This window comes from Ictidomys tridecemlineatus, chromosome 2 (assembly GCF_052094955.1).
Source record: "Ictidomys tridecemlineatus isolate mIctTri1 chromosome 2, mIctTri1.hap1, whole genome shotgun sequence".
NCBI classification, from domain to species: domain Eukaryota; kingdom Metazoa; phylum Chordata; class Mammalia; order Rodentia; family Sciuridae; genus Ictidomys; species Ictidomys tridecemlineatus.
Genome location: NC_135478.1, coordinates 963,928 through 983,674, shown reverse-complemented (window position 1 = coordinate 983,674; position 19,747 = coordinate 963,928). Strand labels below are relative to the sequence as shown.

Genomic DNA, 19,747 nt, shown 5'->3' with positions numbered 1-19,747 from the left:
TGGGGCTGGACCTCAGCTTCCAGGTGGAGCATGGAGTTCCCACCAGCCCAGCTGAGGCTCTCTGTCCTGGCCAGGCCTGACCCACAAGTCTGCAAGGAGCATGGGCCACGGCCACAGGAGCCCTGGCAGCCTGGGCTGAGGTCAGGCCTGGGCCAAATGGCAGAGGGTGGCCAGCAGGCAGCAGGTGAGAGGGTACTGCTGACCCTGGGCAGCTTGGGCAGGAAAAGACTGCCCCTCCCCAGGAGGCCAAGAGGAGGAGGTTCTGGGCGTCCTGTGGAAGGAAGGGGCCCTGAAGAGAGGACTCAGATGTCTGAGCCCCAGGGGAAGGAGGCGGGCGTGCTGGGCAGCTGTGCCTCTGGCTGCTGTGCCCAGCTTGTCTGCTGGCTGTGGCTGGCTGGGGGAGAGGCCTCAGAACTGGGGGGACTCTCCTTTCTCCCTTGGTCTGTTTATTTTTGCCTATTCTAATGGTACGCTGCTATAATCCCCAGGAACCCTGGAGGCTGAGGCAGGAGGATCCAAAGTTCAAGACCAGCCTGGGCAACTAGGGAGACCCTGTCTTAAAAAAGGATGGGGGCGGCATTCGGTGGTAAAGCGCCTGGTTTATCCTCGTTCCAAGCCCAGAACGTGCTGGGAGGAAGGAGTGAAGGAACACGGTGCCCAGGCTCGGACTGCCAGGAGGACGGGCGTGTGGACAGAGCTGGGGCAGCTGGACGACTGGCCAACAGACAGGCCCAGGGCATGGCCTGGGGATGGTCTGAGGACCCCTGTCTGGGGCCGCTGGGCTGGTGCTGGGCACCTGTGGCTACCGTGGCCCTGGGGGAGCAGGAGGGATTCTCGGAGACGGGGTTCGAGGCCTAGATCCAGCCAGGCCTGGAGGAAAACGATCCCTGCCTTTGAGTGTGGCGGCCAGTGAGCTCTCCAGCACTGAGAGCCGGAGCAGGCCAGAGCGGCTCAGGCCGGGAAGTGTCCTGGGAGGAGACCAGGCCCGTGAGCAAGCCCTGCAGCTCCTCACTCCGTTTCTTCCTCTTTTCCATTCGGATGTTTCACATAGAGGTTCTGCTCAGGAAAGCTGAAGGCCCAGGTCCTTCCCGGCGCCCCAGGCCCAGACCCTCGGGGACTGGGCTGCTCAGGGTGAAGTCCCTTTGGGCTTCCTCAGGCCCCGGGCGAGCCGAGGGCAGAGCCGAGGGCAGAGCCGGGTTCTCCCGCCTGGACTCGGGAGCAGCAGGCTCCAGCACGGAGTCCGGCTGTGCCTGTGCTTGGGGGACAGTCCAGCCTCTGGAGTCCCACCCTGCGTCCCGCCACGGCCCCCTCTTTGCACTGGACCTTGGGCTTCACTCTTTACCTCCGTCTGCACATGTGTGAAATGGGGCTTGGCCTTAGACACGTGGGACAGTCCAGCAGGTGAGCGGCCTCCGGCTTACCTTCTGGGTGGGGAGGCAGGCGGTGGACAGGCGGGGGGTGGGCGCCTGGATGGGCCTGAGGGGAGAGGGATGGAAGCAGAAGGAGGGGCTCAGGAGGCAGACGGGAGGTGACTCGCAGGTGCAGCTGGTTGGGTGGCCGGGGGCTGAGTCAGAGACCAGGTGGCGGGGACCTGGAGTGGGCCCCAGGGCTCCTTCCGAGGGGCAGGTGTCCTAATAGGGGACGAGGCTGGAAGGAGAAAGGTCGCACCCAGGGCGTCCCCTCCAGCCTCACCCGCCGGATCCAGGTCCTCAGTGGGACACGGGGTTCAGATCCAGGGTGTCCCTGGAGAGCCGAAGACGCGACCCCAGTGTGGAAGGGTTCAGGGGGGCTTAGCGACCTCAGCAGTGGGGAGTGCCGGGTGGTCCTGTTGGCAGGTGGGGCACAGCCTCCGGCCCCGCTCTCTTCTCTGAGGTGATCTGGTCACAGGGACCCACATTCGTCCTCGCCCATCCTGCAGAGTCCACCTGCCTTGGAAGTCCACGTCAGCACACACTGCACTCCGCCAAGCAGAAGGTCCACGTCAGCTGAAACGCAACAGCCTCTCGTGTCTGGTGACTTCCACGTTGGATCTTTCTGGAATCTTCTAGAATGCTGCAGTCCATCATGTCCAACAGAACTTACTGTGATGATGGTGGCACTCCGAGTCCACACGGTGCAGGACAGAAGTCCCAGCACAGGCCGCGGGGCCACAGGAGGCCAGCTCAGTGGAGAAGCCGATTCTTTCTTATTCCTGATTCTGGGGATTGAGCCCAGGGGCCCTTAACCGCCGCGCCCCACCCAGCCTTTTTATTACTGTTACTTTTGGGGACGGGATCTTGTTAAGTTGCTGAGGCTGGCCTTGAACTTGCATTCTCCTGCCTCAGCCTCCCAATTACAGGAGTGTGCCCCGCGCCCCGTGTCGCCCCCCCACTGGGTTTGACATAGAGACGTCAACAGGAGACACCCCGGAGAGGGCGGGGGGAGGGAGTCCGCCCACAGACTTCTCGGTCCCTGATGGCCCTGGATGGACACATCTTCTCCAGGTGTAGGTCAGCGTGGTGGACCAGGAGCCGTGCAGCAGGAAGGCCCTGTGCTCAGGGTGCTCTCCAGAGGGCTGTGCTCCCCGTCCCAGGCCCCCACAGGCCTGTCCCCGGGTGGGCTACTGGAGGTAGCACAGCCTGGGAGCACCTGGGTCCCCATGACTCTCACAGGGGATGGCCGTGGCCTTTGCTCTTTTTTGCCCCTGGCCTATGGTGAAGGGTGTCTGTCCACCATGATGCCCTGACTGGCCACAGGCCAAAGCTACAGGGACAGCTGGCCACCGAAGCCGGAAAGACCCTTTTCTCCTTATCTGTCGATTAACTCAGGTATCTTGCTATAGTGATGGTAAGCTGAGTGACTCAGAGTGGCACGAGGTCCGGAGCAGGGCAGTCCCAAAAGCCTTGGGGCCCCACGGCCACCTAGAAGAGGGGAGACCTTGGGCCATGATGGGCCACGGAGTACAGCTCCAGCAGTGTCCCCTTCCAGCCCCAGGACCTGAGGACACATCGTTTCCCACTGCCAGAGGGACTCCCCGTGGGGGAGGTGGAGGTGGGGTCCCCGGAGCCCCAGGAGCCGCCTGCATCTGCATTCAGGACGTCCCAGTTCCAGGGCCACAGAAGATGGACGTGCACAGGAACCCGGGGGAGTTGCTGCGGGAGAGTGCCGCTGTGCTGAAGCGGCCAGCCCTGGAGGGCAGCGGGTTCTACAGCCTGGACACGAGGTCGAGGTAAGCAGGGCCAGAAAGCAACAGAGTGCTCCATCCCACCACGACGGGGACATGCCAGGGGGACACAGGAGCCGCCAGGAGCGAGGGCTCAAGGGGCAGAGGCTGGCACGGTCCCTCCTGGAGAGTGCAGGACGTCCAGCTCAGCAGACTCTCAAACAAGGACGTGCTTCGTAGCCCACCTCCCGGGTCCTGCCTGGGGGTCTTTGGTTTCTCTGGCTTGGGACCGGGCATGGAGCCACCCCCAGCCCTTTTATTTTCTATTCAGAGACAGTGTGTTGGCCTTGCACTTGAGACCCCACCTCAGCCTCCTGAGTCACTGGGGTGACAGAGGTGGCCGCTGCCACCTGTATTTTGATCTGCTAAGTAGTGACCGCACGAGGAATGGGCAGGAAGAGGGAGTCAGCCTGGGTCCTGGGCGCCTTCTAGCAGGCAGCGCCTCCTGAGTCACAAGTCACGGAGGAGGGGCTCGGGGAGCACAGGCCACAACGGATTCCACAGGCGCCTACTGGTTTTGCGCCCCAGGGTCCAGAGTGGGCGGCTCTGGACAGGAGGCGGGAGGAGGCCTACAGCCCTGGCACACGGGCCTCGCCCACCTGCCCCACACCCAGCACGGTGTCAGCCGCCGGTGGAGGCAGCGGCCTGTCCTCTGCCGCCACCGTGTGTCCAGCGCAGCACATGACACCCTGTCCTGATGGAAGCTGGGGCTTGGTGGGCACAGGGCGGCCCGGTCGCCCTCACCCGGGCCTGTGGCAGGGCTCCGAGACTGGAGTGGACGAGCCACAGCGTCTCCTTTGCCCAGAGCAGGCCCGGGCCCCCGCCGTGCTGGGACCCTGGCCATCGCCCGCCGCCTTCTCACCTGCAGCCAGGGCACTGGGGCCACCAGACCATAAGGAGACAAGGAGAGGTCCCTCGCCAGGGACCCGAGGGAGGGCCAGACAGCAAGGGTCTCGGCAGATGCATTCATTTCCCTGTTTGCAAACAGAAGCTGGGACGTGTCCAGACAGAGAGGACGTTTCCCTGATTTATGTGGAACAAAGGAGAGCCCAGGGCAGTGGCCCTCAGGCGGGCATCACCCACACCAGCTGAACAGTGGGCTTCAAGAGCCCTTTGACAACTCGGGCCAAGGTCAACACTCCCTGCTTTGTCGTGTTCCCCGATATGAGGTGATGAGTGGGCACCTTGGCTCTGTGGGCTCTGTCCCCACAGCGGTCACCCTAGTCCAACCAGAGAAAGGCATCGACATCCAATAGGGGGCAGTGCAGAGCACCCCTGAGCAGGACCCCTCAGAACTACCCACCACTGGGGACAGGAAGGGCTGAGAAACTCATGGCTCAGAGGAGCCCAAGGAGAGATGACAACTAAAGCCATGTAGGGTCCTGAATGGGGTCCCGGGGTAGAAAGAGGGCACTGGGGAAACCCCAGGATCCCAGTGAGGTTGGGCTTTAACAGCAATGCACCAGCTGGTGCAGTGGCCCTGCCTGTCATCCCAGTTGCTCAGGAGGCCAAGGCAGGAGGATGCAAGCTTGAGGCCAGCCTCCACAACTTAGCAAAGTCCTGTCTCAAAATAAAAAGGGGTGTAGGTCAGTGGTGAGGACTTGCCCAACACATGCCAGGCTCTGGGCTTCAGCCCCAGTACCTCAACACAGCAAAAGGTCTCTGAGCTGGCTCATACCTGGGCACTGTCACTTTGGGACCCCAACCTCCGTGTGCATAGATTACATTCTACAGATGCATCCGTTTATAGGCAGATATGATCTGATTTTATGTATTCATTTTATTAATACATAAGGTATAGTTTGTGGAGGAGGGCACTAGAGATGGCCCCATGTCCTCACACATGCTGGGCCAGCTCTCTGCCACTGAGCTGCATTCCCAGCTCTTTTTATTTTGCTTAGATACAGAGTCTTGCTAAGTCACCCAGTCTGACCTCCTTGCCGTCCTCCTGTCTTGGGCTCCCCAGTTGCTGGGATGATGGCGTGGCTACCACACCCAGCCATTAGTATTTTATTTCTTTTTTTTTTTACTGTTTTTTTTTTTTAAAGAGAGAGTGAGAGACAGTGAGAGAGAGGGAGAGAGAGAGAGAATTTGTAATATTTATTTCTTAGTTCTCGGCGGACACAACATCTTTGTTGGTATGTGGTGCTGAGGATCGAACCCGGGCCGCACGCATGCCAGGAGAGTGCACTACTGCTTGAGCCACATCCCCAGCCTCCATTAATATTTTAAAGTAAAGCTGTTTGAAAAACCCAGAGCACTAAACCCATGTGCCATCAAGAATCAACCTGATCTGAGAGCGCTCGTTTTTCTTGCTGAGAGCCTTCTGACTCCTGGCATGGCTTGGAGGACCAGAAGCCCGGTTGGCCTTGGTGGCTGCAAGCAGACTGGCTCTGACCACAGACAGGACAGCTCCCTGGACCAAGGCTGCAGAGAAAGTCAACCCAGGGCCGTGTGCACATGAGGGCAGCACCCGGGTCCCCCTCTGTGTTCACTGTTTGGGTATATGGGAAGCGCCTGGGGGGCGTTACATGGTGATTCTATATTAAGTTAATATTATTAAGCCCTACAAGGGACCGAAGATCACTTACTCCTTCATTTCCTGTGGCCCTGGGTGTGGAACCCAGGGCTTCTGGGCAATGTCTACCACTGAGTCACATCCCCAGATTTTTTTTTAATCTAGCAAAGACTATTAAAGGAGAAAGGAAAAGATGTGCTCAAGGGAGAGGGTGGGTCCTGTCAGGGAGGACAGTGACCCGACTGGATCTTTCACTCATCCACCTGCCTCAGCCTCCCAAGTAGGAGGGTGACAGGGACACGCCACCGAACTCACTATCTAACAATAATTTTTTTCCCTTTCTATCTTTTAAAAATGATTTTTGGGGGGCACCAGGGATGGCACTCCACCACTGAGCCACATCCCCAGCGCCCTATTTTGTGTTTTATTTAGAGACAGGGTCTCAGTTGCTTAGCACCTTGCATTGCTGAGCCTGGCTTTGAACTTGTGATCCTCCTGTCTCAGCCTTTGGAGCTGCTGCAATTATAGGCTTCTGCCATCACCCCTACCCAAGATGATATAGATATAGATATATATTTTTTGGTGGTGTGTGCACGTGAGGCAAGCACTCTACCAACTGAGCTGTATCCCCAGCCCAAGACAGTTTTTAATTGAAAGATGCTCTTGAGATAATTGTGTATCCACTCACATTTGAAAGAAAGACCAGAGCGGGTGTGACAGTGACCTGCTGTGGCATCTGATGTCCCTCTGTGGTGAGGGCTCATCTGGGGGGCCAGGCAGTGACTCCTGCCTCCTCCACCCGCCTCGCCCCACTCGCCGGCACGGAGCCTGCGCTGTGTGCAGCGGGGAGGGGACCGTTGGGGTCAAGGTGCAGAAGTGGTGAGTGCGAGACCGTGGCCCTGCGGTGGGCTCCCCGGGGGAGCCTCTTTGCCAAACGGCAGCCGGATGCGGACATGACAGGGTCCAGCAGCCCCATTCCGGGTCCTCTGTGTTACTTCTTGTACTGCTGTGGGGGGTCCCTACAGTTTTATAGCGGGACACCCATGTCCCAAGGTGGAGCTGCCCACTGCATCCAGGGTCGCTCCCACTGCCCCTTCGCCCCACAGCCCCCTCCCCACCCTGAAGCCCCGGCAACGCTAATCTGTCCTCCCTTTCTGACACCATGTCATTTGAAACTATTATACGAACAGAACCCTACTATGCGCGACCCCGCGGGCCAGGTGGGCCTCGCCAGCGCAGGAGCCGGCCTGCCCCACCCCGCGCTGTGACGTCAGGCGGCGGCCGGCGCCCAGGGAGACGCCCAGCCGCGGTCCGGCCTTCTTGTCCGTGATTGGAGGAGGCACTCTGTCACGTGCTCGGACGGGCCCACGAGGCGGTGGGCCAGAGGCTGGGTCACGTGGCCCTCGAGGCGGGAAAGGGAACGCCGGTTGGCCGCGGGCGCGCTCCCAGGCGGCGGTCTTACGCCGAATCGGGGTCGCCCGAGGCCCGGAAGTGGGCGTGGTCTTGTTGTTGGTTCACCTCTGGGGGGGGCTCAGGCGTGGGGATGTCCGAGTGTCGCTGCTCGACGCCCCGACAGGTGGCAATAAACATGTTAGACAGGTCCCTTCAGGACACAGCTAAGCCCGCCGCCAGTCCCCACCCCCCAGGAACACGCGTGGTGGGCAGAAAGGGAGCTGGCCTTTGTGGGGCACGGGGTGTGGCTGGCCATGGCCCCAGGACAAGTCACCCCCAAGCTCAGGGACCCCTGACAAATAAACGCGTTTTTCACTGTGCACATGTGTGGCCGCTGTCAAGTGCAGCTGAGGGCTGTCACTTGCAGGCTGGGCTGCCTCTCGGTGGCTCCCTCACAGCAGCCTTGACCTCAGCACGGCTTGAGCTTCCTCCTGACATGGAGACTGGCTGTCCCCAGCGTGAGCAATCAGAGCAAGCAGAGAGCCCATCACACTCACCAACCCAGACTGGAGGCCACAGGCTGGCTCACTTGTGATGTCCTATTGGCCCCACAGGTCGGCCCCTTGTGGGGAGGGCGCTGCCCCAGGCCATGAATTCAGAAGACAGGGCTGCTGGGGCCAGCTTGGAGGCCGCCCCCGCCTCTGCACACAGATCCATGTTCCGTCAGGAGCACAGCCCTGAGCCCGGGCCTCTGGTGCAGGCCAGCACAGGAGGTCAGGTCCCAGGCCCACCAGCCAGCTCCACTGGGACTTACTGGACCACAGTCAGCTACTTCCCCTGGGTTTGTGAGCTGGGACGAGGTCAGCACTGCCTCCAGCGTTCGCTAAAGCTGAAGCCAAGACCGAGCCTGGCGGAGTGGAGGTGGAGAGAGCAGGGAGGCTGCACCGCGGGCCTCACCTGAGCTGAACCGTGCTCTTCTGGGGCCTCTGGGTCCCAGGGCAGCCCTGCTCTTAAGGATTAGGAGGGGCGTTCTGTCATGTGAAACCAGATGACTGTAGAACCAGTGATAGGCGGAGGGACAGAGTGCTCTGTCCATACTCCAGAGTGTCCTCACCAGGACAGGAGCCAGGTGACAGCTGCAGTGTGGATGGACCTGCGGACCTCGTGCTGAGGTCCCGTGACCCAGTGACAGGAGAGTCCAGGGGAGACGGATGAGGCCCCGGGTGCAGGGCTGGAGGCGGGCTCTGCGGGCTCTCAGGCCCTGGGCAGTAAGCAAAGCCAGGAGCAGGAGCTGCTCCACCGGTGGCTGTGTCGCGCTGTAAAAGTGGCAGAGGTCAGTTCAGTCACTAAAAGTGCCCGACGTCCACTCTGCTTCCCACAGGTCCTCTCTCCACACGCCCCCTTCCTCGGGGCTCCCCAGGGCTCCCCAGACCCTCCCGAGGTGCAGAACCTGGTCCTCACCCAGCTCCGGCCCCGGGCTCCCCACACCTCTGCTGCTTCCTGCACTCCTGACGCTGGCCACAGTGTCTGTTGGGTCACTGCCCCACTGCCGTCCTTAAACGCCTGCCTCTCTCCGTCGCCCACTCCATTAAAAGCAGGAGCTGATCTACACACATGGGTGCACAAGGCACCCGGGCAGAAGCCAGGCCGCGGTGCATGTTCGGACTATTTTTTGCAAGAACCTAGATGTATGAAACAGATGGAAAAAACCAGGTGACTCCGTGACCTCCCCCAAGTGGAGGGGCCTGGGATCCGTGCGTGGTGGCTCTGGGACTGAGTGGGAAGAGGCCTCGGGAGGGTGACGGGGAGGGTCTGTGCTCTGGCCTGTCTTTGGCCTGGGGGGGAGCCGTGTTGGCACGTGACCTGCAGCTGGTGTCCAGGACACAATCCTGGCAGGGAGGGCGGGCACCCAGGCTGGGCCCCACCCTGACGGAGGGTGCCCGCTGACCTCTCTTCCCGGATGCAGCGCCTGGCCCAGGGACGTTGGCAGAGACCTCTCTCCTGCGGTGCGTGCGGTGCCCTGTGGCACAGGCTGCTGCTCCCGGGCATGGCTTTCCTTTCTCTTACTGGCTTTTTTTTTTTGATTACAGAGAAAATGTGCTTCAGGAACGAGACATTATGTCTGTTCCAGCATCAATGTCCGGGCGGCGCTCTGGGTCTAGGGTGCTGAGCAGCTTCCACCCACCGAGGGCAGAGCTCCCCAGTCATGAGGATCCAGTGTTCCAGATGTCCCCCAGGGTCCCCTGGGGGCAGTCAGCCCTCTCCCTGGAGAACAGCTACTCTGACCGAGAAGGACAGACGATGACGTCACACAGTCCACACATTGACAGTTCCCGACATCAACAAATGTCCTGGGTGCCCATTTCCATCGTGGCTCTTATAGGTACATATATATTGGGGTTTGGGGACACCTCTTAAGGGTGGCACCTGCATAATAAGTCAGTTACTCTTTCCCATGATGAGTGCCGGCGCCAACAGGGGGACCTCAGGAGCTGAGCTTCACCCGGAACCAGGCTGCTGGCAGCTCACCGCCCTCCTAAACAGATGGCGAAGTGAGGCCCGGGCTGGTGCCTGGGTCTCCCGGCAGCATGGAATCCACTTCTGAACACCTGAGCCGCCACCCCAGAACGGCCCAGGAGCCACCAGCTGAGAACCGTGCCTGAAAGCACCCATGGGGACCAAGGCCACGTGACCAGAGCAGATCTGCTACCCGGAGCCCCCAGGCCCCCACTCTGGCCCCCCACGAGGCACAGCCTCCTGCCCCTGGATCTGGGTCACAGGTCCTGGCTTTGGCTATCCCCTTGGAGGCCAGCCCCTCTCGGGCCTCAGTGTCTCTGACGGTCACAGGTGGCCCTTCTTCCACAGGCCAGAATGGGTTCTGTGTCCCCACCCTGGGTGGAGAATGACAGGTATCCAGAGACGAGGTGGCCTGGGCTCCCACCTGGGGACGCAGAGGGCTCACGCTCTCACACCCTGGTGTCTGCAGGCTCCTCCCACATTTGGGGTGAGGGAACCTCTGGTGTGGTGTCCCATGGAGGCACCCTGCACCCCTCGTGGCCTCTGGTGACAAACTCTCTACATCTCCCGGCTCCCTGTCTCTCCAGCGCCAACACCAGTGTCCCCACTGCTTGGCCATTAAGCAAATGTCCCCGAGTGCAGGTTTTGGGGAAGGCAAGGCGCCACTTTGGGTGCTGATCTCCGCATTGGTGCAAAGTCTCGCTGTCTGTGCCGCGAAGGGCACCCCCTCCAGAGGCCCCTCAGGCCCCCGAGGGAGGCGGATGCACACGGCAGAGTCAAGTGCTTTGATTTTTCAATATATTTTTAGACGTTGATGGACTTGATCTTATTCATTTATTTTAGGCGGTGCTGAGGGTCGAACCTGGTGCCTCCCCATGGCGGGCAAGTGCTCTACCACCGAGCCCCAGCCCCAGTCGATGCCCACGGGAGTCTGGTTGAACAGTCAGGCCACGGGGCGAGAAGCCACCCTGCCACCCTCCTGTGTGCCCCCGCTCTCCCAGCGACTTCCCTCTGGGGGAGCAGCAGAAACAGGAATGGAGCCTGGGTCCCCAGCCTCGTCACGCGGAGGTCCACTCTGATCCTGGGTCGCTATAAGCTCTGCAGCAGGTGGAGTGTGTGGCGCAGGTGCTGCAGGGCAGCCGGGGCACACTCGCGGCGCTGCAGGGTGCCCAGGGAGTAGGAGGCCCCTGGCTGACCCCGCGCCCAGTGGGTGAGCAGCAGCCCCTGGCCCTCGCCACTCAGCACCAGCTGGGTCTGCAGCCCACCGAAGCTGACCTGTGGGGCAAGGAGCAGGGTCCAGATGGGGGCCTCCTCCTGCCCCTGCCCGCCCCTGCCTTCTGGGAGGAGCCCCAGCCTGGTGAATGCCAAAGTCAGAAGCCACGGAGTTTACAGTAGAGATGGGGACACTGAGACTGAGCTGGGGACTCAGCTGCCAAGGCCCCCTCCTGGCCTCAGCCAGGCACATCTTTTCTGGCTGCCGAAGCCAGCGAGGTGCAGAGGGGCCTGCACTGGGCTCTGCAGCCCAGAGGGGGCCACTTTGTCCCTGAGACTGAGCAGTGTCAGGAGCGGCACCGTCAGAGCTGCCCAGAGCTTCGCCCGAGGGTCCTCAGGACAAGGACCCATGAGCTCCCCATGACATGCACTGGAGTGTGGGAGGCCAACCTTACGGGTGACTGAGTTACACTCCCCAGCTGGGTGCTGAGGCGCTCAGTCACAGAAATGGGTGTGTCTTGCTACAGCCCCATGGTGCAGCTACGCTCACCTGTTCCTTTGTAATCTAACCCCTTGCCCTGTTTAGGGTAGAATCTTCCATGGAAGGGCCTTGGGTGTGTCCCCTCCTCTTACTGTGCCCTTGGGTGTGGCCTACCCAGGTGTCAGTCAACCTGCTGACAGTGGACATCATGAAGATAGACTCAGCCCCCTGAAACCTGACCCCTTGCCTCATTTGAATGGCTTCTCCTCAATAAAAGGGGTCAGCGCCTGCTCTCGCTCTCTCTTTCTGCAGACCCTTAAGGTCAGAGGAGCCGTCACAGCGACCCCAAAGGAAAAGGTATTTGTGTCTCTTGTGTGGTTATTTCGTGCAGCCCAGTCAGCCCAGTTTTCCTGGAGTGACCCTGAGCCTTTTAGTCGCGAGAACAGAAACCCGGCACTGGAGCCCAGGAAGATCCCCCAGTGTGACATTCTGCTGTCCCTAAACGTCATCACTGTGCGTGGTGGGGCTGAGGATGACCCGGGGGCGGCCCCCAGCCCCTTCACACTCAGGAGCCAGCGCTTTTGGGGTCTCCTGGGACCCCAAGCTGTGCCGAGAGGCCCTGGCCCACTGGCCCCTTGCTCACCTGCAGGGTCCCGTCGCTGAACAGCAGCAGCAGCGCCTGCGAGGTCCCCACAAAGCGCAGCAGGCAGAGGCCCAGCGCGGCGGGCGGCTGGGGGGCAGGCGAGGCCCCCTCCTGCAGACAGGGCGTCAGGGCGCCGGCCCCTCTCCCCGCCCCCCAGCTCACCTCCCGCAGGCGCCTCTGCAGGTAGCCGGTGAGGAGCCGCAGGACGGCCAGCTTGGCGCCCAGCGCCCGGGGCACGTCCCTCAGGGCGAAGGTCTCCAGCCTCCCGCGGGTGGGCAGGTAGCAGATGTGGCTGTGGGCAGGGGGAGGGGGCCTCGGTCCTGGGCACTGTGACTGTGGCCGCCGTGCCACCTGTCCCAGCCTCCTGAGTGGTGACTCTGAAGAAGGCTCTACCTGCCACTCTGTCCCCCCAGCCCTGGCCTCTCCAGTGTCCTCATGACCCCAGATGCTCCCACTGACCGCCCCTCAGCCCACGGCGCTCCGCCCTCCACGGCCACAGCTACGGCCTGCCTGGCTGGTCCCCCGCTTGCCTGGCTAGTCCCCGGCCTGCCTGGCTAGTCCCCGGCCTGCCTGGCTAGTCCCCGGCCTGCCTGGCTAGTCCTCGGCCTGCCTGGCTAGTCCACCGCCTGCCTGGCTAGTCCCCCGCCTGCCTGGCTAGTCCACTGCCTGCCTGGCTAGTCCCCGGCCTGCCTGGCTAGTCCCCGGCCTGCCTGGCTAGTCCTCGGCCTGCCTGGCTAGTCCTCCGCCTGCCTGGCTAGTCCACCGCCTGCCTGGCTAGTCCTCGGCCTGCCTGGCTAGTCCACCGCCTGCCTGGCTAGTCCCCCGCCTGCCTGGCTAGTCCTCCGCCTGCCTGGCTAGTCCACTGCCTGCCTGGGCTAGTCCCCCGCCTGCCTGGCTAGTCCCCCGCCTGCCTGGCTAGTCCTCGGCCTGCCTGGCTAGTCCACTGCCTGCCTGGCTAGTCCACTGCCTGCCTGGCTAGTCCCCCGCCTGCCTGGCTAGTCCTCGGCCTGCCTGGCTAGTCCACTGCCTGCCTGGCTAGTCCCCCGCCTGCCTGGCTAGTCCCCCGCCTGCCTGGCTAGTCCACTGCCTGCCTGGCTAGTCCTCGGCCTGCCTGGCTAGTCCACTGCCTGCCTGGCTAGTCCTCGGCCTGCCTGGCTAGTCCCCGGCCTGCCTGGCTAGTCCTCGGCCTGCCTGGCTAGTCCACTGCCTGCCTGGCTAGTCCCCCGCCTGCCTGGCTAGTCCCCGGCCTGCCTGGCTAGTCCCCGGCCTGCCTGGCTAGTCCCCGGCCTGCCTGGCTAGTCCACCGCCTGCCTGGCTAGTCCACCGCCTGCCTGGCTAGTCCCCGGCCTGCCTGGCTAGTCCCCCGCCTGCCTGGCTAGTCCCCCGCCTGCCTGGCTAGTCCACTGCCTGCCTGGCTAGTCCCCGGCCTGCCTGGCTAGTCCCCGGCCTGCCTGGCTAGTCCCCGGCCTGCCTGGCTAGTCCTCCGCCTGCCTGGCTAGTCCACCGCCTGCCTGGGCTAGTCCCCCGCCTGCCTGGCTAGTCCCCCGCCTGCCTGGCTAGTCCTCGGCCTGCCTGGCTAGTCCACTGCCTGCCTGGCTAGTCCACTGCCTGCCTGGCTAGTCCCCCGCCTGCCTGGCTAGTCCTCGGCCTGCCTGGCTAGTCCACTGCCTGCCTGGCTAGTCCTCCGCCTGCCTGGCTAGTCCCCCGCCTGCCTGGCTAGTCCTCGGCCTGCCTGGCTAGTCCCCGGCCTGCCTGGCTAGTCCCCCGCCTGCCTGGCTAGTCCTCGGCCTGCCTGGCTAGTCCTCCGCCTGCCTGGCTAGTCCCCCGCCTGCCTGGCTAGTCCTCGGCCTGCCTGGCTAGTCCTCGGCCTGCCTGGCTAGTCCACTGCCTGCCTGGCTAGTCCCCCGCCTGCCTGGCTAGTCCTCGGCCTGCCTGGCTAGTCCACTGCCTGCCTGGCTAGTCCACTGCCTGCCTGGCTAGTCCCCCGCCTGCCTGGCTAGTCCTCGGCCTGCCTGGCTAGTCCACTGCCTGCCTGGCTAGTCCCCCGCCTGCCTGGCTAGTCCCCCGCCTGCCTGGCTAGTCCACTGCCTGCCTGGCTAGTCCTCGGCCTGCCTGGCTAGTCCACTGCCTGCCTGGCTAGTCCTCGGCCTGCCTGGCTAGTCCCCGGCCTGCCTGGCTAGTCCTCGGCCTGCCTGGCTAGTCCACTGCCTGCCTGGCTAGTCCCCCGCCTGCCTGGCTAGTCCCCGGCCTGCCTGGCTAGTCCCCGGCCTGCCTGGCTAGTCCCCGGCCTGCCTGGCTAGTCCACCGCCTGCCTGGCTAGTCCACCGCCTGCCTGGCTAGTCCCCGGCCTGCCTGGCTAGTCCCCCGCCTGCCTGGCTAGTCCCCCGCCTGCCTGGCTAGTCCACTGCCTGCCTGGCTAGTCCCCGGCCTGCCTGGCTAGTCCCCGGCCTGCCTGGCTAGTCCCCGGCCTGCCTGGCTAGTCCTCCGCCTGCCTGGCTAGTCCACCGCCTGCCTGGGCTAGTCCCCCGCCTGCCTGGCTAGTCCCCCGCCTGCCTGGCTAGTCCTCGGCCTGCCTGGCTAGTCCACTGCCTGCCTGGCTAGTCCACTGCCTGCCTGGCTAGTCCCCCGCCTGCCTGGCTAGTCCTCGGCCTGCCTGGCTAGTCCACTGCCTGCCTGGCTAGTCCTCCGCCTGCCTGGCTAGTCCCCCGCCTGCCTGGCTAGTCCTCGGCCTGCCTGGCTAGTCCCCGGCCTGCCTGGCTAGTCCCCCGCCTGCCTGGCTAGTCCTCGGCCTGCCTGGCTAGTCCTCCGCCTGCCTGGCTAGTCCCCCGCCTGCCTGGCTAGTCCTCGGCCTGCCTGGCTAGTCCTCGGCCTGCCTGGCTAGTCCACTGCCTGCCTGGCTAGTCCCCCGCCTGCCTGGCTAGTCCTCGGCCTGCCTGGCTAGTCCCCCGCCTGCCTGGCTAGTCCCCCGCCTGCCTGGCTAGTCCCCCGCCTGCCTGGCTAGTCCCCCGCCTGCCTGGCTAGTCCTCCGCCTGCCTGCTGGGTCCACCACCTGCCTGGCTAGTCCCCCGCCTGCCTGCTAGTCCACCACCTGCCTGGCTAGTCCTCTGCCTGCCTGCTAGTCCACCGCCTGCCTGGCTAGTCCCCCGCCTGCCTGCTGGTCTCTGTCACTTGGGCCAGAAAGACCTGCTGAAGGGTGAGCTGGGGGCTGGGGGGAGTGGGGGCACCCAGAGCCTGGGGGGGCCTTCTGTCCCACCCCCTCTCCGGGCCTGACAGTGGCCTGGGAGACCTGTCCCTCCCCCCGGTGTGCCCCAGCTGGGGGCCTGGCACACCTACCCCCATGACTCCCCTGAAGCTCGTGGGTTCTTCCCGCCCCCTGACTGCGAGTCCCCTCCCTCCTGGCTGCCCACGTGGTCAGCTTGCTGCAGAAGGCAGCCCGCTCACTTGTTGAGCACTGACCCCGGGCAGTGAGCCCTGCCAGGAGTGAGGACTAGTCCACTCGGGGAGCCGGGAGGGTGGTCTCCAGGGAAAGGAGCCCCAGCACTTACCTTCCTGGGGGGCGCAGGGCCATGTGGGTGCCATCCCGAAACAGGACTCCACTGCCCCCATCCGACAGCTGGTAGCCAAAGCCGTACTTGCTGGAGTAGTCCACCCACCTGGGAGCCCAGAGGGGGGGCTGCTGCCCCCCTGGGGGGTCCTGTGTGGCTGAGCACAAAGATGAGGTGTCCACCTGGGGTCAGCATGGGGCCTGAGCGGAGTCCAGCTGCTTCACACAGGGCTGGGCAGAGGGTTGGGGGCTCGAACAGAGGGCCAGTCCGCAGAGGAGATGTTGAAGAGTGGCTGGGCATCGTGGTACAGGGGAGGCCGAGGGAGGAGGGTGGCAAGTTTGAGGCCAGCCTCAGCAACTTAGCAAGACTCTGTCTCAACCTACAGGACTAAGAGGGCCGGGTGGCTCAGTGGCACAGCACCTGGGTTCAGCCCCCAGTGCCAAAGTGAATCAGCATAAAAAATACTGGAAGAAGTTCAGGGACAGGTCTCCTGATTCCTGCCGCTCAAGGGAGAATCTGGGGCCAGGAGGTGCCTCGGGAAGTGAGGGATTCCCCACCGCTGCAATGGACGAAGCACCAGAAAGTGTGGTTTTATTTTGTTAAAAGAATTTGCGTTTGAAAATGGAGGTCTCCCTCCGTGGGGTGCAGAGGGTTGAATGTTCTCGATACAGAGAGGGTCGGTGATGGAGGGATGGATGTGCCGGTCCCTGCGATCTGTCCCACCTTTGCTGTGTGGCAATGCCACCCTGGGGCTGGGAAAGTGACCAGGCCGCAGGTGCCTGCCCAGCATGCAGAGGCCCCGGTCCATCTGCACACCGGGTCACCATGTGCCAGTCAAAAATAAAAACAGACAAGTGAATACATTTTTCTGTCAACTGAAAAAAATATTGCTCCATGCCACGCGGGATCCTGGATAGACCCTGGATCAGGCCCTGGGACACAGCTCAGCCACCGAGAGCTCGCCCCCATGCACAGGCCCTGGGTTCAGTCCCCAGCTCCACAGGAAGAGGAGGAAGAGAACGGAGAGGCAGTGGGGACTGGTGGCGTCTGACACCAGGCGACCAGCTAAACGGACACAGCGGGCACTCGGTTCCTGTCTGGCCCCGTGGGGGCATCTCAGCCGCCCACGTCCTGGCAGCGAGCCCACCTGGGAGGGGTCTGGAGGTTCCTGCTTATCTTTTCTCGAACCACTTTCTACCATTTATTAAAAATCTTAAGGATATAAAAATTGGCTCCGGTTGCTTAGAGCCTCTAAAGTGAGGGGTCTTCCTCGTACTCAGCCTGGGGAAGCGGAAGAGGCGATGGGAACAGACCTGTGCCACCTGGGGCTGGGCCTGGGTCCTCCCCAGGCAGGTGGGAGGCTGTGGCGGGTGACGGGTGAGGGGAGGCAGGGTTTGGGGCTTGGGGACACTGAGGACAGGGTCCCATCTCCCGGGTGGAGTGGATGGACGCCTCCTCCGTGGCTCTCGGGCAAGGCTGGGTAAGAAGCTGAGGTGGCCACCCTGAGAGGAGAGAGCTCCCGAGCCCTCCCCAGCACGGCTGACCCCGAGGCCCAGGGACTTGCTGGGAGTCACCGCACCCTGAGGCCTCCCGGTCCCCAGCTCAGCCCCTGAAATGGGGAGGCCCTGAGGGGGACCCTGGACACTCAGGTAATGCTGGGCAGACAGGGCGGGGCGGCTCCTACCCACAGGGCCAGCGTCCAGGCAGAGCTGTAGGTTCCTGATGGCGGCTGCCACCTCCGTCTCTGGGCTCTCCTGTGGACCTGGGGGGTCAGAGCGTGTGGGGGCAGCCAGGCTGGGCCCCTCCAGACTCTCACATCCAGGAAAAGTCTCATCTTTAACCCAGAAGGACAGTTCCCCATGTTTCAGGTGTGGACCAGGAGGGGGCGGTGGCCAGGCTGGGGATGCGCCTCCTGCAGGTGCTCACTGCCAGGGCCCAGGGCCTGCTCACCTGCCGGGTCGCTCCGGAGGGTCCCTTGTGTGAGCAAGTGGACGAGGGCCTGGGGACAGTGAGCCCGTCTCTCAGACAGGGAGGCCTTTGGAGGAAGTGGGAGAGGTGAGGGACCCCGGCCCCCAGCCCTGACCCCCAGCAGCTCCCTCCGCCCGCCCTGCTCAGCACCCACGGGAATGGTGCCCTCTGGGAGCAGCTCACAGGGCATCCAGTAGGCACTCAGAAGCACGAGGGGGTGAACCAGGTGTGGGGTGGGTCCCAGGGGGAACCGGGCAGAGGAGAGCTGGATGCAGAGGGGCCCCGTGAGTCAGACCAGATGGAGGGGCCTGGGGGTCCCCAGAGGCCCAGGGAAGCCTGCGTGGGGCAGGAGCTTCAGGGGTGCGGTGCCCCCCTGTGCCCTCTCACCTCGCTGCTCCAGTCCACGGAGTCAGGTTCTGGCCCTTCTCCTGGGCCCGAGGCCTCTTTGGAGGTGAAGGGGCCTGAGGGAGCACAAGGCTTTGGCAGAGCCGCAGCTGGCAGAGGGGGAGGCCTGGGCAGCACCAGCAGGTGGGACGGCCGCGGCAGGCGAGAGCCAGTGCTGGGGACATGGGCAGGGGTGGGCAGCCAGGCACTCACAGGGAGGTCCACACTGGGTCGACAGTAGCTGGCCCACTTTCCGGAAGAGGCTGCCCAGAGGTTGTGGGAAGGTGAAGACCGGGGGGCTGTGGCGGGAGTGGGGGGGCATCCGCTCGGGAGTGAAGCCCTTCAGAGCAGGGCGGAGGGTCAGCGCACTCACATGACGACAGGTGCCTGTCCCCTTGATCCTGCACCTCCACAACCCTCCTCTCTCCACCTAACCACAGGCCGCCCCGCTCCCAGCACCCGGCTCACCTGGGCCAGGCCTCCCTGCACAGGGCCTGAGCACCCTCAGCTCCCACCTGTTCTCCACCTGTGCCCCACCTGTGCCCCACCTATGCCCTACCTGTGGACCACCTGTGTCCCACCTGTGCCTCACCTATGCCCTACCTGTGCCCCACCTGTGCCCTACCTGTGCCCCACCTGTGTCCTACCTGTGGACCACCTGTGCCCCACCTGTGCCTCACCTATGCCCTACCTCTGCCCTACCTATGCCCTACCTGTGGACCACCTGTGCCCCACCTCTGCCTCACCTGTGCCCCACCTGTGTCCTACCTGTGCCTCACTTGTGCCCCACCTGTGCCTCACCTATGCCCTACCTGTGCCCTGTGGCCCACCTGTACTTCACCTGTGCCTCACCTGTGCCTCATCTATGCCCTACCTGTGCCCTACCTGTGGCCCACCTGTGCTTCACCTGTGCCCCTCCTGTGCCCCACCTCTGCCTCACCTGTGCCCCCTGTGCCTCACCTATGCCCTACTGTGGCCCACCTGTGCTTCACCTGTGCCTCACCTGTGCCTAATCTGTGCCCTACCTGTGGACCACATATGCTTCACCTGTACCTCACTGTGCCTCATCTGTGCCCCACCTGTGCCTCACCTGTGCCCTACTTGTGGCTCACCTGTGCTTCACCTGTGCCTCATCTGTGCTCTACCTGTGGACCACATGTGCTTCACCTGTGCCTCATCTGTGCCCTACCTGTGCTTCACCTGTGCCCCACCTGTGCCCTACCTGTGGCCCACCTGTACTTCACCTGTGCCTCATCTGTGCGCTGTGGACCATATGTGCTTCACCTGAGCCCCACTTGTGCCTCACCTGTGCCCTACCTATGCCTCACCTGTGTCCTACCTGTGCCTACTGTGCCTCATCTGTGCCCTACCTGTGCCTCATCCATGCCCTACCTGTGGACCACATGTGCTTCACCTGTGCTTCAACTGTGCCTCATCTGTGTCCTGTGGACCACATGTGCTTCACCTGTGCCTCACCTGTGCTTCATCTGTGCCTCACCTGTGCCCTACTTTTGGCCCACCTGTGCTTCACCTGTGCCTCATCTGTGTCCCACCTGTGGACCACATGTGCTTCACCTGTGCCTCATCTGTGCCCTACCTGTGCTTCACCTGTGCCCCACCTGTGCCTCACCTGTGCCCTACCTGTGGCCCACCTGTACTTCACCTGTGCCTCACCTGTGCCCTGTGGACCATATGTGCTTCACCTGAGCCCCACCTGTGCCTCACCTGTGCCCTACCTGTGGCCCACCTCTGCTTTACCTGTGCCTACTCTGCCTCATCTGTGCCCTACCTACGGCCCTCCTGTGCCTCACCTGTGCCCTACCTGTGCCCCACTGGCCTCACCTGTGCCCCACCTGTGCCTCACCTGTGCCGTACCTGTGACCCA

General features: G+C 63.1%; 1 protein-coding gene across 4 annotated transcripts in view; it reads right to left on the bottom strand.

The window, feature by feature from the left end:
• Positions 1–10,444: 10,444 nt before the first annotated feature.
• Positions 10,445–19,747, bottom strand: part of Plk5 (polo like kinase 5 (inactive)) — a 25,229-nt gene continuing 15,926 nt past the window's right edge. For 2 of the 4 annotated variants that reach the window (XM_078032777.1, XM_078032759.1), the window contains 7 exons: positions 18,076–18,202; positions 17,866–17,939; positions 17,461–17,545; positions 17,195–17,272; positions 15,511–15,667; positions 11,966–12,257; positions 10,445–10,904 (listed from right to left, as the gene is read on the bottom strand). In XM_078032777.1, the coding sequence (XP_077888903.1) occupies positions 10,719–10,904; positions 11,966–12,257; positions 15,511–15,667; positions 17,195–17,272; positions 17,461–17,545; positions 17,866–17,939; positions 18,076–18,202 (999 nt within the window). In that variant the 3' untranslated portion in view covers positions 10,445–10,718. The remainder of the gene's footprint in view (positions 10,905–11,965; positions 12,258–15,510; positions 15,668–17,194; positions 17,273–17,460; positions 17,546–17,865; positions 17,940–18,075; positions 18,203–19,747) is intronic. The other 2 variants (XM_078032764.1, XM_078032771.1) reach the window with 2 other exon arrangements.